At 44.8% G+C, this 14657-nt stretch overlaps 1 protein-coding gene across 6 annotated transcripts in view; it reads left to right on the top strand.

Annotated features, from left to right (window-relative positions):
- Positions 1 to 14657, top strand: part of ABHD12B (abhydrolase domain containing 12B) — a 60225-nt gene that overhangs the window by 25046 nt on the left and 20522 nt on the right. For 5 of the 6 annotated variants that reach the window (XM_044231506.1, XM_044231510.1, XM_044231508.1 and 2 more), the window contains 2 exons: positions 11544 to 11671; positions 12634 to 12736. In XM_044231506.1, the coding sequence (XP_044087441.1) occupies positions 11644 to 11671; positions 12634 to 12736 (131 nt within the window). In that variant the 5' untranslated portion in view covers positions 11544 to 11643. Of the gene's footprint in view, positions 1 to 6719; positions 6782 to 11543; positions 11672 to 12633; positions 12737 to 14657 lie in introns of those variants that run through there. The other variant, XM_044231504.1, reaches the window with a different exon arrangement.

Below are 14657 nucleotides of genomic sequence, written 5' to 3'. Positions count from 1 at the left end.
TTTGTATTATGTGCTGGTTTGTAAGAATATATATATTTTTTGTCTTAGCCCTGTAGAATGTCAGCATCATAAGAGAGGGGAAGTTCTTTGCTTTGGTTAACACTGAATCCCCAGCACTTTGAACAGTGCTTAGCCTGTTATGCTCAATAAATGCTGTAGAATAAATAATAATGCAAAGTTTCCCTTACTATAATCTTGGCTCTTGAGATCAGGGGCCATATCTTATCATTTCTGTTCTTCTCCACAGTGCCTGGCATGGCATAACACGTGCATTTTTAAAAATGCTTGTTGAGTGGAGTTGCGTGAGAGAAGCAAATCCTCAGATGTGTCCAAGGCAGAGAGGGGAGGGACCTCACCCTTACAGAGGGCACAGGGGCCATACCAAGCTTGCAGCGTGGCGCTGGGTGGGAAAGGTGAAAATAAGGCAGTGGACCGGCAATAGGTGTCTAGAACTTCCAGCACTTCTGCCTGTCTTGGGTTCTATTTCTCCATCATCACGCAGTTCAGAATTTTACAGGCGTGAATCAGAGGATGCTGGAGGGGCCTCTAGAGAATGTACGGGATGGGGACGTTGGGATTTTGTGGCCCTGGACTGACTGCCGAACAGATTCAAGTTTTCCAGTCACTCGTTCATCTTGCAAAAGACTTACAGAACACCTGCTTTGTGCCAGGAATTATGCTCAGACCTGGGGATACCCAAGCTGTTTCCAACTTGACAGGGAATGTCAAACATGCCAAGGATTCCTGATTCATACATTGCAAGACTATAAGATTATATGCTAAACCCTATAGCCCCTCTGGTCACCTCACAATGCTATTCAATGCTCTCCTCTCCTAGAGCTGGTGTTTGCTAAGTAATTAGTGATTGCTGCATTGGGAGGGCTCCTTTGGGAGCTGCTATCCTTTTTGACACTTAGTAGGCAGGAGAGGGAAGAGCATCCCCTGCCCCCACCCCCAGACATTCCTTTGTCTCTCACGCTGCAGGGAAGGAAGAGAGTCTCCTGTGATATCAATTTTTCATTCTTTTTGGTTGGTGATGAAATAGAAGAGATTGGCCCCATGGCCTTCTCTGTACATCTATGTGTGTGTTCGTATGTATTAGTCACTAAACTTCTACGTTAGTCTGTAAGCCATATTGCTGATGATTGCATTTTTAAATGAATACATGCAAATCGGACTAGGAGCCGGACAAAGACAGTATCAAATACATTCGTTAATAAATAATATTAATGCCGTGCATTTGCCAGCTGAAAATTCTTTTAACTTCAAAGGAGAGCTTTCATATCTATGATCTCATCTCACTCTACATATGATTATTTTAAAAGTCGTCTCTAGGGACAGGTTGTTCCATGCTTGCAAAGCCAGGCCGGCTAAGGATAATGAAGCCCCGCCTCGGGCTACCCGAATCCCTCCGCAGGGCAGTCTCGAACTTTGCAGGCGCCTCTGGTCCCGCGGGGTCTCTCCTGGCTGGTTTAAAAACTAAAGGCAAAGATGAAAAAGTACACTAATTTCAAGCTGAGCTCGGAGCGCACAGACGCTCGGGGCATGAACAGGGGAACTAAGGAAATGAGGCTACTTTGAGGACCGACTTTGGAGACTGTACAAACAATGAGAAATAGACGACTTCAAACTCCTGTCAGGCATCCAGAAAGCCCCGAGTTGGAAATCTCTGCTCTCCTGGGATTGCAAAGCCAGTTCCTGTTTACTCTATCTACAGCTGGGACTTTTTTCCCATCTTCCACTTCTCCAGGAGTGTGCCTTCATTTTCAGGAAGATGAATGTATTTTCACCTAATCGTTCAGCTTTTCCTGTTAGGCTTCCTTGGGAATGAAAACCCCATGTCATTGTTTTCCTCAGGCTGGGCGGTGGTTATGGAAGTGCCCTTCTCTGAATCTGTTAGAGGCACATTGAAAAAATAACTCAAGGAGAAGTTGAAAAAAAAAAAAAAAATCTCTGCCAGTGAGAATCTCCCCCAGTGCTGTTTGTTTGTCCTCATACCAACACATGGTGTTTCCATTTCACAAAAATTCTGGCCATGTCAGCTCCCGTGAAGTGGACGCTGTGAGGATTGCTTCAGAATCTCCCACCTGGCTATCTGATGGGGTGACCGGCACTGTGGGCGGCGGTGGATTCTTCCGCCCCCATGACTCACCAAGGAGAAATAACTAACCTGTGATTAACTATTTGAATTCCTGTATTTTCAAGGGCAAGTGGAAGGACTCGTCACCCAGTTTTTAACCACCAGTGGGTCCCACCATGTTGCCAACACAGCCCTGCTCCCTGGGGCCGCTTTGATACAGGGTATCGGGCTGCTGATAGCATGTGTCCTTTGAGAATTACTCTCACTTGGTCTGCTCTTCTGAATGAGTGTGGCCTCTGCGTGCAGTAGGAACTCAATAACTACTGAATGAATGCTGCTGAACTTCTATCATTTGGTCTCTGGGGGAGCGTGGGTGTCTCTGTTTCCTCTATGAAAATGAAGAGTATTGGCAAATGATTGCTTATATTTCTTCCAGTTTTAACATCTTCCGAGGCCTTTTGGATAGCCATTTTAAATTACCGCCCATTACGAAAGCGGTTTCCAAGCAACAGAACAGTACTTCCCCAACTCCTTGCCTGACCTCTTCAGCCCACAAAGCTGTTGTTCCCTGAGACTGCCCCACGATATTATCTGTAATGCATATTTATTTATTTACCTAGTGATAGAGCTCCAGGTTGTTATTCAGCTTTACCTTGGTGTGGGTCCTGTCCCTGCGATTAAAGTGTAAGCTTCCTAAGCCAGATAATATCTAAAATGAGCTCAGTAAATGTTTGTTAAGTGAATGAATATTACAATAAAGAATAACCTTTCTATCTAGAGGGAATTCTAGGCTTAAGGGAAGCAGAAGAATCCAGGGTGAATTCCAGATTTGTGGCTTGGGAGGGCTGGTGTGTGATGAGCTGTTCTTCAAGATAGGACAGGTTTGGGGGAAGGAGGAGCAGAGATGAAGTTAGAGAGAAGTGACATTCTATACCTCCTTCTTGAGATTCTCATGGAACGTTGGCCAAGTAACGATTATGAGACATGAGATTCTGGCCAAAGGAATATATTTTATTTTGTTGAGCCCAAAGCTTTCCAAATAGTTGCATGTGGTTTTGGAAACACTGGTATAACACAAGAAGAGAAGCAGGTCCAGGAAGGAAGTCTACAGAACAAGTCACTTTTAAGGAATGGCGGGAAGAATTTGGAGTAGAGCATCTAGAGAGGGAGGAGTTTTAACCGTGGGGCTTTACTCCGTCCTGACTCAGGGATTCCACAGACACAGGGAAAACCAGAGTCCCATCTCATGCCACGAACACGGGAGCGTGTAGACCACGTCTGGGAATGTGCAGGGGGTTCTTGGGAAGAGAGAAGAAACTCAAGCCCTTCACTTCCTGTTTTAGCTCTCCCATTGCTCTCTCTTCTCAAAGAAATCACCCCTTTGGCTAAAAGGAAGCTCATATTAACACCCTCAAGTTCAACTCGAGAACAACCACCCACTCTTGTAACTAAAATAAATCAGTCCTTAAATTAGATCTGATATAGGCAAAGACAATACAAAGCTTCAACAGCATAGAAAAAATAAATGTTCTGAGTGAGTCACCTCACTCATTGTCTGTCATCTGGGAGTGTCCCCAAACTTCCCTCGAATGTTTTATTTCAACCCCCTAAGCATCACTTTTTTTGAAACTCCCTATTTGCATATGGAGAGCTGAGGATGGGTGAAGACGAACAAGGGGGTATGTGAGGTGCTCATGATGGTGGGCTTGAACAACAGGATAGCCACTTTGGAAAAGAATTTAGAAGTTCCTCAAAAAGTTAAACCCAAAATTACCATATGACCCAGCAAAGAGTAGGGGGCTTCCTTTTGGAGTGAGGAAAACATTCTAGAATTAAATCCGGAGGATAGATACGCAACTCCATGAATATCCTAAAACCACAGCATCATATACTTCAAAGGGTGAATTTTATGGTATGTGAATTATGTCTCAATAAAGCTGTGATTCTAAAAATGAAGAGAATGCAAGGGGGATGAAAACTTTGCTTTCAAGATAAAATTTTCTCTAAATCATATAAAATTGGTGATTTGTGGTTTGCTACTGTTTTGCTCCTCAAATGCTCTACTAACAGTAGTTCACTTTCCTGACTGTGTGGTAGCTGAGAGACAGGCAGTGTTACCTCCCTTTCCTTTTTTCCAGAATAATTATTTTTTCTTAAGTTTTAATTTAAGTAATCTCTACTCCCCACATGGGGCTTGAACTCATGACCCTGAGATCAAGAGTTGTATGCTCTTCTGACTGAGGCAACCAAGTGCCCCTTCAGAATAATTTCTGAGTGGTAGAACTAATCTATCTCTGAGATTTCTTTTTCTACTGGAAATACAAATAACACCCAACTACTGGTTTCTGAAGTATTTCTACCCACAGCTTTGTCTTGACATTTCTACAAAATCATGTAAGACATGTTTGTTTATATAATTTATTTGTACATTTCTTAGGTCACTTTTCCAAAAGTCAGGTATGTTGAGGTATAACTTATTTTCAAACTCACCCTTGGAAGATTACCAATTCTATGAATTTTGGTGACAGATTATAGTCCTGTAACCACCACCACATGAGATACAGACCATTTCCATCACCCTAAAATGTTCCCTACTGTCCCCACATCCAGGCCCTGTGACCCCCTGACCTGATTTCTGCCCTTGGGGTACGCTTCAGTTCCTAGTCTGTGTTCTCATGATTTCTCATGAGATAAATTTCTCTACCAGGCAGGATGCTGCTTTGTACCCTACCTGGTAGTTGGCACTTAAAAGTTGGTCAGTAAATAGATGCTGAGTAAATGAATGAATCATTTGTGTTTTAGATCCTGCCAAATCAAATCAGAGACCCTGTTCTCTCATTTTCAGGATGTGCCATTTGAAAAAGGGTTATTAATGTTGGGGGAAGCTTTCTCCTAGAGTTCCTAATTTATAGTCTTTTATGTTTTTATTATTTTTAAAAAAGATTTTACTTATGCATTTGAGAGAGAGACAGACAGAGAGAGCATAAACAGGGGGAGAAGCAGAAGGAAAGAGAGAAGCAGATGCCCCACTGAGCAGGGAACCCCACATGGGGCTCTATGTGGAGTTTGATCCCAGGCCCTGGAGATCATGACCTGGGCTAAAGGCAGAGGGTTAACCACCTGAGCAACCCAGTCTCCCCAAAGAGTCTTTAAAGGGCGGGGTGGGGGGGACATCGTGATTTCCAACTTCAGAGAATTTGCTGAGCATTTCAAACATTTCGTTAGACTTGGGGCTCACAACATTTTGGCTTAACCAGCATGTGGACCTCCATCCTTTCAACCTGAATAAACAGGTGGAGATAGAATCTGGGGCCAGGTGCTGCTGCTGCTTAGCCCTGCCCAGTGCTCCCCAGCTCTGATCACTCTGTCTCCACATGGCATGGCCCAGGGTCTTCTCTGGAGCTTCCCTAAACAAGTTCTGTGGGATTCCAGACCCAACTCCGTGAACAACTCCAGGGGAGGAATCTTGCACCTGCTTGAGTGGGGCCTTTAACCTCCCTCATCATGCAGGGTGTGGCCCTCAGAAAATCTGCCTGCTGCGGGCTCATCAGTCAGGCTTAGGTCCCTTCCGTGCTTCCAGATGCGATTCCTCTTCTATCTTGATCTGAATTAGACAATTGACATCCCCCGAGTGATTACAAGAGGCGGTGAACAAGATTCAGTCTTGTCTGACTAGTTATAGGAAATGGCCTAGTCCTTGAAGAGAACTGCCCTTTCTTGAAAGGCCTGGGTGCTTTTCTCCAGACTGGCCTACCAGCCCCAAGCAGGTGGCTCCCTGGGCACTTTCCATGGCTTGGCTGTCCTCCCTCAGCCCGCTGCCCCATGGCATGGGCACCACAAAAAACATTTTCCCTCTGAGGGAGATTGCACCTTGCTTCCAAGATGAAGTCTTGATGCTGGTATCAAATTTTAGCTGATGGAGACCTCATTCCCTTCCGAACTCTTTCGCTCTCCTACTTGGCTGTGTGACTTCCCTGGGTGACATGTAAGCATGTATCCGGGCGAAACGTTTCAAGGTGTGAACTCCTTGATACAGGGTGGGGTTCTGTTCAATGTTGGTAAATAAACCAGTGCCAAAATGGTGTCAGTTTTGGTGTTAATTGTGTAGCTCATAACCCTGTGGACAGATAAACCATTACTCAATGGCGGGGGTGCGGGGGCAGAGAGAGAGAGAAAGAGAGAGAGAGGGTGCTGGAGATGGTTAAGCTTCAGAAAAAGGGAAAAATAAAAAGGACAACGTAAAACAAAAAAAAGAAGACGGGTCAAAGTAGAGGAAACCTTATTTTCCTCATGCAGATCTTAGGCGACTGTGATAGCTGGCTTCTGTTTTATGACTAGCACAGTAAGAAATCTATTTCAGTTCAGCACGCGGGGCGCGCGCGCACACGCACACACATGTATAAAATAAAGTAGAAAGGAAGTCGTGCACAGCTAGCCACAAGCCTGGCACACTGGCGTCTCCGGCACAGATGGGGGCGCGGGGGTGGGGGGCGCCGCGAGCCACCGAACTCCGGCCGCAGCCCGCCCGCAGCCCGGCAGCAGCGTCCCGCGCGGAGGAGGAGGGCGGGCCCGGCGTCCGCGGGGGCGGCTCGGGCTCCAGGCCGCGACTCCCCGGCGGCGGCTCGACACACGGCGCGGGATGGAGACGGACGGGCAGGACTGTGTGGCCTCCTGGTGGGACATGGTGGTGCGGAACCTGCGGTGAGTGCTCCTGGCCCGCCGCCTGGCGCCCCGTCCTTCCCCCAACCCCATCCACGCGCCCCGAACCCGGGGCAGGGATGGGTAGGGTGCATCAGGCGCCCCGGGGTGGTCCAGGGGCTGGGGCTTCGAAGACCTCCAAAGCTCTGGGAGCCCTTTGGGCCGCCTCATCTAGCAAGCCTCTGCCTCTGGAGTCTGAGCTTTCAGGAACTTGGCATCCTTTGGGGGCTTCTGAAATAGAGATTTCCAGAAAGATGGCTCAGGTTCCTACCCCAAGCCTTGACCTTTTCTGCCTTGACCATTTTACTGAAATTCAGGAGGGATTTTAAAAACCAAAAATAGTAATCTATCTTGTACTCTTTCTTAGATGGCATCCTCTTAGGTCAAAAGTGTCTGTGTGTAGGTGGAAAAGGATCCCAAGGCCAGGTCCCCCAGGGTAAAGTCTCTTGGATGTATTTAAAGAACATCCCTCCATAATGCTAAAAGTGGATGGTGCATTGAAACCATACCTGTGCCAAGTTCTTACATCCTTTAACTCTGAAATGTCTATATCAGAGGGTTTTTAAATTTTCTTCATACTTTTTTTTTTTTTTTTAAGTAGAGGCCACACCAACCCTGGCCTTGAACTCATGACCCTGAGATCAAGACCTGAGCCAAAATCTAGAGTCAGACACTTAACTGAATCACCCAGGTGCCCCTCTCCCTCCCATTCTAAATCCTTGGCTTAAAGGGTAATGTTAAACTCCCTGAGTTGACCCGCAATATATTGCTGGTCTCATTTGTGTTGAAGCCTGGTATTGGTTAGAAACCCTGGACTCAGAAGACTCAGGTATCTTGTTTTGTTGGAGCAGGAAGGTGTTGGCCTTTTGTTCACCTTTCTTCTTTATATTCCTTAGTTTTGTTTCTTGCTGATTACAAAATATTCAAGAGTCCCGTCCAGACCAGGAGACTTCACATTGGAATGTCTGAGTGATGAAGACAAAAACTCATATTCTCTCTTCTATTCCTTCTGTAGCTCGGGGCAGAGAGCAGAGAGCAGCTTTCGCCTGGCCCAGCAGTGTAGACCCATACCTCTCTTCTGTGTTGGATCTCAACATGAGTCAGAACATCCTGACTGACGGCACATTCATAGGCCTTACCTCCTTGATATGGCTGTTCTGGGAAAGCTGGCATGTTCTGCCTTTGTCTTCTGTGCTCCTTCCAGAGTTGATGGCTGATACTTAACATTTATTTGGTGGAGAATCAAACCTGCAGTTCATGCTCTTAGAGAACAACCTGCTTTGTTGATAATGGAGTGGAACATGGGGAGTTGGGGACCCTTGCTTACTTGCCTTACTAAAGTAGGCAAAAAATACTAAATGACTAAAAAACAGGTCTCAAGAGATGTTTCCCAAAAGAATAAAATACAAGCACATTTCTTCATCTGAACAGAGAATTACTGCTCTAATTTAAGATACACTGAAGCAGAAGCACAGACGGAGATCCAGGATCCTGAATCCTTTTGGTTCTTGGAACCAAGTTTGCTTAGATCCGCAAACATTCACAGCTGCCTGTGGGTCTGGGGCTGCTAGAAGCTCAGGATCTATGGAGCTGTATTGTGTGACTCAGGAGAAGAATTCACCAAAACATGTTTTCAGTGATTATTTTTTAATGCCTTGGGGATCTATTTATTTATTTTGCAAAAATTTCATCAGCTGTCATTGCTACTTAAGATGGGCCCGGGGGAAGTCAGTGTCATTCACCACTGGTTTTCTTCAAACAAGAAACATTGAAAATGTGCTCAGGAAAGAAGCTGGGAGAAGGAAGCCAGTGGGCTAGTTCCTTCTTCGTTGCTCCCCATTCACCCCCAAGTCTTTACATTTCTGGATAGCGTTAAGGAAACCCCCACGAGCAGGCTGATAATCTAATTCATTCTTTCCATAGTCCTGGTCATCGCTTACCATTTGGGCACAAGTTTAGGTCAGGGCACAAAACCCTACTCTTGTGGAGCTCACAATTAATTTTCTACTATAATTCAAAAAAGAATATGAAGCCTTTCCCTTCTTCCCCAAAGCTACCAATAAGCATTGCTTCCTTCTCCCTCATGAAAGAAATACACTTTTCTTTCAGGGCTCAGTCCTGTGCTAGACATGGTACGCTAGAGCCCAGGTGATTCTTTTCAGTGGGAAGCCACGACTAATAGCGGGAGAACCCCCAGAGAAGAGTTAAGGGTCAGACTGAGGCCCGATTATAATGAGTGGGAGGGATGAAAAGAGAGGAAAGGTCACCTCGGGAAGATCTGTGCAGAGAGGCTTGAAGCGAGAAGGGACACTTGAATGGATGGGAAGGAAGGGGGAGGATTTGGTGGGATGGAAGGAAGGGAGGAGACCATAGATGTAACCTAAGTGCTTGGGGGTCAGTACATGTTGACCAAATGAATGGGCACCTGGGATGGGTGTGTGGTGAGTCTTACCGTTTGGGATAGCTGTCTTGCCAAATGGGGTTAGAATTGGGCTTCCCAAAGCTGGTGCCTCTGAGCATGAACATGAATGATTTGCCCCATAGCCAGTCGGCTTCCAAGGTAGGAATGATCCAGTTAGTTCTGTGGCCCCTGTGGGGTGCTGTGCTGTTGGAGCCACAGCGGATCAAAGGGCAGGGGAAAGAACACCAAGGCATCAAGGTGGCTGTTTGATGTGCCTGGCTGTTGGCAGGGTTTGGGCTGAAATTGCATCCTCTACTCAAATAAGGTCTATTAGCCACTGGTGACTTTTGATCCCCTACTGATCTAGGGGAAGTCAAATTGACAGCCCCTAGTTAAAAGAAGCTGTTGTGCATTATTGATGCTCCCAGGAATCTGGTCACTCTGTTCTCTTCCTGCAGTGCTTCTCACAGAAGTGCCTGGAGCTATTTGAGAGAAGGGTCCTACATGAATTATTCTTTAAAAACAGAAACATATTTCCCTCCACCGTCTCTGCTTCCCAAGCACCCTGCTGCCTTCAAAAGATGACTTAGTAGGAGACTAACAGGAGGGGTAGCATGAGTTCAAGTCAGGAGAAAGAAAGCCTGAGCCAGCCAATGGGAAGGAAGAACTCAGATTGTGTTCAGTTTTGCCCATTTGGGCTTGATCTGGGACTCAAAGTGGCTTCTCTGGGTTTTTATTTCTTCTCTCTAAAATCAGAGCAACGATGTCGTCTCCTTCCTACCACCTTCATGGAGGCTATTTTAAACTATTATGAGAAGATCATTTTCATTTTTTCCTTGCTAATTTTGTCTGTAGGCAGTTGCCTATGTCTGATGTACTTGGAGAGCTACCCACTACCCTTAGCCCACGTCTCTTTTCTGTTCCCTGCAGAATTGCTGGAAATTCATCAGAGATTCATTATCTTCTCCCTTCGTGCCTCTTCCAAACATATAAGCACTCTGATTTTTTTAGTTATTAACACTTGAGGGAGAATTTTTCTTAGAGGTCTCTCTTTGATGACTTTAGAGTCAGAAGGTTCCCGAGAATACAGGAACAGGAAGGAAGAAGAGGAGGGACCCTAAAGGCCAAGGTTGCAGAAGGGGAGAAGCGGAATCCTGAAACAACTTTCTTGAAGAGCTGAATCTAGCCAGAAGCCAGTCTCGCTCCTGGGGTTCCCTTTTGCCTGCATGAATGGCAAGTTGCCCTCACCAGGGTGGTGACAGCTCATTGGGGTCACTGGGGTCGGACAGACCTGGGCACGCATGACTCAGCCACTCATTGGCTCTGTGGCATGGGGCAGGTTACCTTAACTTTTCAGTCTCCTCGTTTGCAAAGTAGAGGTGCTAACAGCTATCTTCTAAAATGCTCTGGTCTAGCAGAGAAACCAGGACAGGGAAACCATTCATCCAACATGCTTTCCAGTCCCACAGACTCCTCTGATGTACTGAGCCGTCCTTACATGGACAGCTCAAATCAGAGCAAGGGATTTATTCAGGGGATGAGGTGGACAAAAACCGGAAGCAGGAAGTGGTGACCCTGACTTCCCGTGTCTGTCCTTTCTCCAAGGTAGGAGACCTTCAACTCTGATAAGAGATGTGCCTAGGGACAGACGTGGCATTAGTGACCCCTCATGGACAAGGGTAACTTGTCTGCTGATGGCTCCTGGTTTGGGTGGTTGGCGTGCCAAGCCTGGCGTGTCCTGTTCCCTGACCAGGCCCCAGCCCTGATGTCGCAGCACCCTCCAGGCACTCCCCGCGCTCCCCATCTTGCTCCTCAAGCCCCTCTTACCAGGGACGTCACATCACAAGTGGGGATTTTTTTTCATTGGCTCATTTTCCCCTAAGACCCAGCTGGAAGAATAGGGATCTGATGGTTTTTCATTCACTGCTTTAGACTAATAATAGTTAATACGTACAGCTAAACTGTGATGTGATTAAAAACTGTGACAACTGTTAAATAGTCTGAATCCAGTGTCCTGATGACTTTGGGGATCCAGCTTTGGTCTTGCGTTGGGATCCACTTGAGGAAACAGGCTTAACTCCAGTGCACTCATGTTCCCCCACTCCTGTTCTGTCCTACCAAGCTGGTCTCAGCCGCTGGCTGGGGGCTGGATTGACTGCTTTCCTCTCCCGTTCTCCCTTAGGGCCCAGTCCTGATCTGTACTAATGGCATGCAATTCTGTAAAACATTTTGCTTAAATGCCAAATTACTTGTAATTCCAGTGTGAGTGTCTGAAATTTTATTTGGATGCTAAGAGAAAAAAAAAAAAAACCACGACAAAACTAGGACTGATTTTGAATGCCTTGCTTTTGTTACATCTTACAGATCTTTTCCACGTTCCTGTTCAACACTCGGAAGAAAAATTGCCTCTCTGTACAACAGCTTTACTAGTAAACCATTAAAAGAACACATTTTTCCTCCTCTGATGAACATGCTAATATTTTTTAATTTTTGTAAGTATATATCTGTCATGAGTTTGCCTATATATATATTTTCCCAAAGAAAGGACTTGCTGCACTTAAAGTTACCCGTATGACAATGAAAAAGGCACATTGGCTATAAAATTGTGGTTAGACTCCAATAGTCTGAAACCTATTTCACAGAGGTTTTGGGGTCTAGCGCGAATCTTATGGATAGAAAAACACGGTCTTGTGTTTGGTTTCAGTTCAGGAGCTCAGTTTGAATTAGCTGTTAACAGGGATGCCTTACTGCTTGGTATATTCTCTACTTTTTTATGTTTTCTTTTTACCTATATCCCTTGAAAGAGAAAATGGGGGTCTGGGGCTGGGGATTGGTTGTTGAGAGGAATCTCTTCTCCCACGTTTTTTCTGAGTGCGGTTAGTGTAACACAGTCCTAGCGCACAGGTAATGCTCTCAGCGGGTGGTCCCCAGGGGGTTGTTGCTTCAGGCCATTTCATGGTTTGTGGCTAATGAGTAGGTTTAATTTAATGGAAAACGTAATGCTTGACATAGGTAGCAGAATACTCATTACTTTCTCCTAGACCCCCTTATCTTTTTAGGGGAATGGTCTCCTTTGTTTTTAGCTGGAGATGAGGATAAGGATGGCCCGTCACACTGGTGCTATTTTAATATCTAGCTTTAGCTGGATGTTATATGCAACTAATGAATCATTGAACACTACATCGAGAACTAATGATGTATGTTGGCTAATTGAATTTAAATAAAAAAATAAAAAATAAAATCTGGCTTTAGAGGTTTTTGTTGTTTTGTTTTGTTTTGGCAACTTTCCTGTGGGCTGTTCCTCATTTATAAAATAGAACACTTTGCTAGGAATTTAACATGGTAGCTTACAATGTAGAAACAGTGTTAACCATAAGACTAATTTTTTTTTCTAATTGTGATTAAAAGACATGGAATTTGGCTCTGGGTTTTGATAATGAATTCTACTTTCCAGTCAAAGCACCATTTCTTGTGGATTTAAAGAAACCGGAGTTAAAGATTCCTCACACAGTGAACTTGTATATCAGAGTTGAACCTGGGGTGATTCTGGGAATCTGGTGAGTGCACTAATGGACACTGGGTTGCTTGATGGGCATGGTCTTCATGTTACAAGGGCAAGGTTGAGCAGTGCTGGGCTAGCTGCCTGGGGAGAGGTTGGTGTTTCTTGGAGTAACCAGGAAGCTGTTCCATATACCTTCCCTTTGTATTGATATTTGACCTGCTTGAATTTGCTTTTAGCTTGGACTGAGAAGTCTTTTTGGCCCTGTGCTTTGGGTTTTTCATCAGGCCTCAAGGGCCTGGCACTGTCCCACTCTTCTGCTGTGTTCCACACTGGCCTTCCCACACTGATCCAGAACAGCTAGCCTCCTGTCTCCCCAAGCCACGCTCTTGCAGAATATGCTCTGTGTGCCACATTTCTAGTCTCTGCTCCCTCTGTTTGCCTACCTTATCTTCAGGGTCTCAGTTTAAATGGTAATGTGATAATTTTCAGAGAAGCCCTTCCTCATCTCCCATTTCAGGCACAGGTGGCAACCTGTGCTTGTCCCTTATGGCATTTTCCCCACTGTAGTTAAATAAACATTTGTGAGATTATTCGGTTAATATTTGTCTTCTTTACAAGACTATAGCTCTTGTAGGTGACTTTGTTGGTGTGTTTTCTTTTTTAAAATGTTTAAGAAATATTTTATTCATTTATTTGAGAGAGAGAGTGAGAGAGAAAGAACCAAGAAGGGGAAGGGACAGAGGGAGAAGCAGGCTCCCCACTCAGCAGGAAGCCCGATGTAGGACTCAATCCCAGGACCTCGAGATCATGACCTGAACCAAAGGTAGCTGCTTAACCAACCGAGCCACCCAGAGCCCCCTCTTTTTTCTTTTCTTTTTTTCTCTTTTTCTTTCTTTCTTTCTCTCACTGGTGGGTTTTCATTGCTTGGGACAGCTTACCAAAAAAAGAAAAAAAAAACCACTCAGTTGTCAAAATCATGAGCGTTCTATTATATTTTTTTTGCTATTCTACTGTCGACATATTTTTGTTTGGTTCTACTTCTTGTTTTTGGCTGCCAGTTTCTTAGTGTCCCGTTTTATATTCCTTTCCCGGACTTTAAATATGTCACCATAGAATGTTTAGGAACCAATATGGGTTCACATAACTTGCTCCTAATCTGCACAGTCCAATGCAGCGAACAGTGTTGGAATTTGAAAATCTTTTTATTTGCTGTTCTTGCCCTGGCTTACCAAGCTGGCTGGGATGCCAGTCCTCTTAGTCCGGAGGCCCTGGGGTTCGATGTCAGCCTTTCTGCCCCTAAAGGGTTGAGAAGCCTGAAGATTTATTATTACATGGTCACTTTTCCAGGTCCCCCTGTGACATGTCATATGGCATTGTTTTATCTTCAGGAGTCATTCACTGGTTTAACAGGTGGAGGGACTGGAGCTCAGGCAGGTGTTTAACCCCACAAGGTCACTGTTTCTTGAATAGGAGAGCTTAGTTTCATATTTGTTTTCTCCCACCTGAACTGGTCTCCCTTTAAATTCTTTCAGCTTGTTTCTTTAGCCAAACCAATAGCAGGTGGCAAATACCTCTTGTCTTTTACTTGTTTCCAACCAACGGACTGGATTTCCATGGACTATACCTAAGAATTGTAGTCTTGGAAGATTAGTGGATGTAAGAGTCAGGAGGACTGAAACAGTAAATGGTTAAAAGGGGTTGTTTCTGTGCAAGGGGGAGGGGGATAGAAAAGTAGTGATTGTCACTGTAAGATGTTTGTAGTATTATATTTTAATTTTTATCATATGCATGCATTACTCGGAAACTTCCACTATGTATATATGTATACTTATACATATATATACCTATCAATGTATGTAATGTGTACATTGATAGTACACATTACATACATTGTACACATTACATACATTGATAGGTATATATATGTATAAGTATACATATATGTATATGTATGTATTACATTTATATATAATATA

This window comes from Neovison vison, chromosome 13, assembly GCF_020171115.1.
Source record: "Neovison vison isolate M4711 chromosome 13, ASM_NN_V1, whole genome shotgun sequence".
NCBI classification, from domain to species: Eukaryota; Metazoa; Chordata; class Mammalia; order Carnivora; family Mustelidae; genus Neogale; species Neogale vison.
This window is presented reverse-complemented; position numbering and strand designations above follow the sequence as displayed.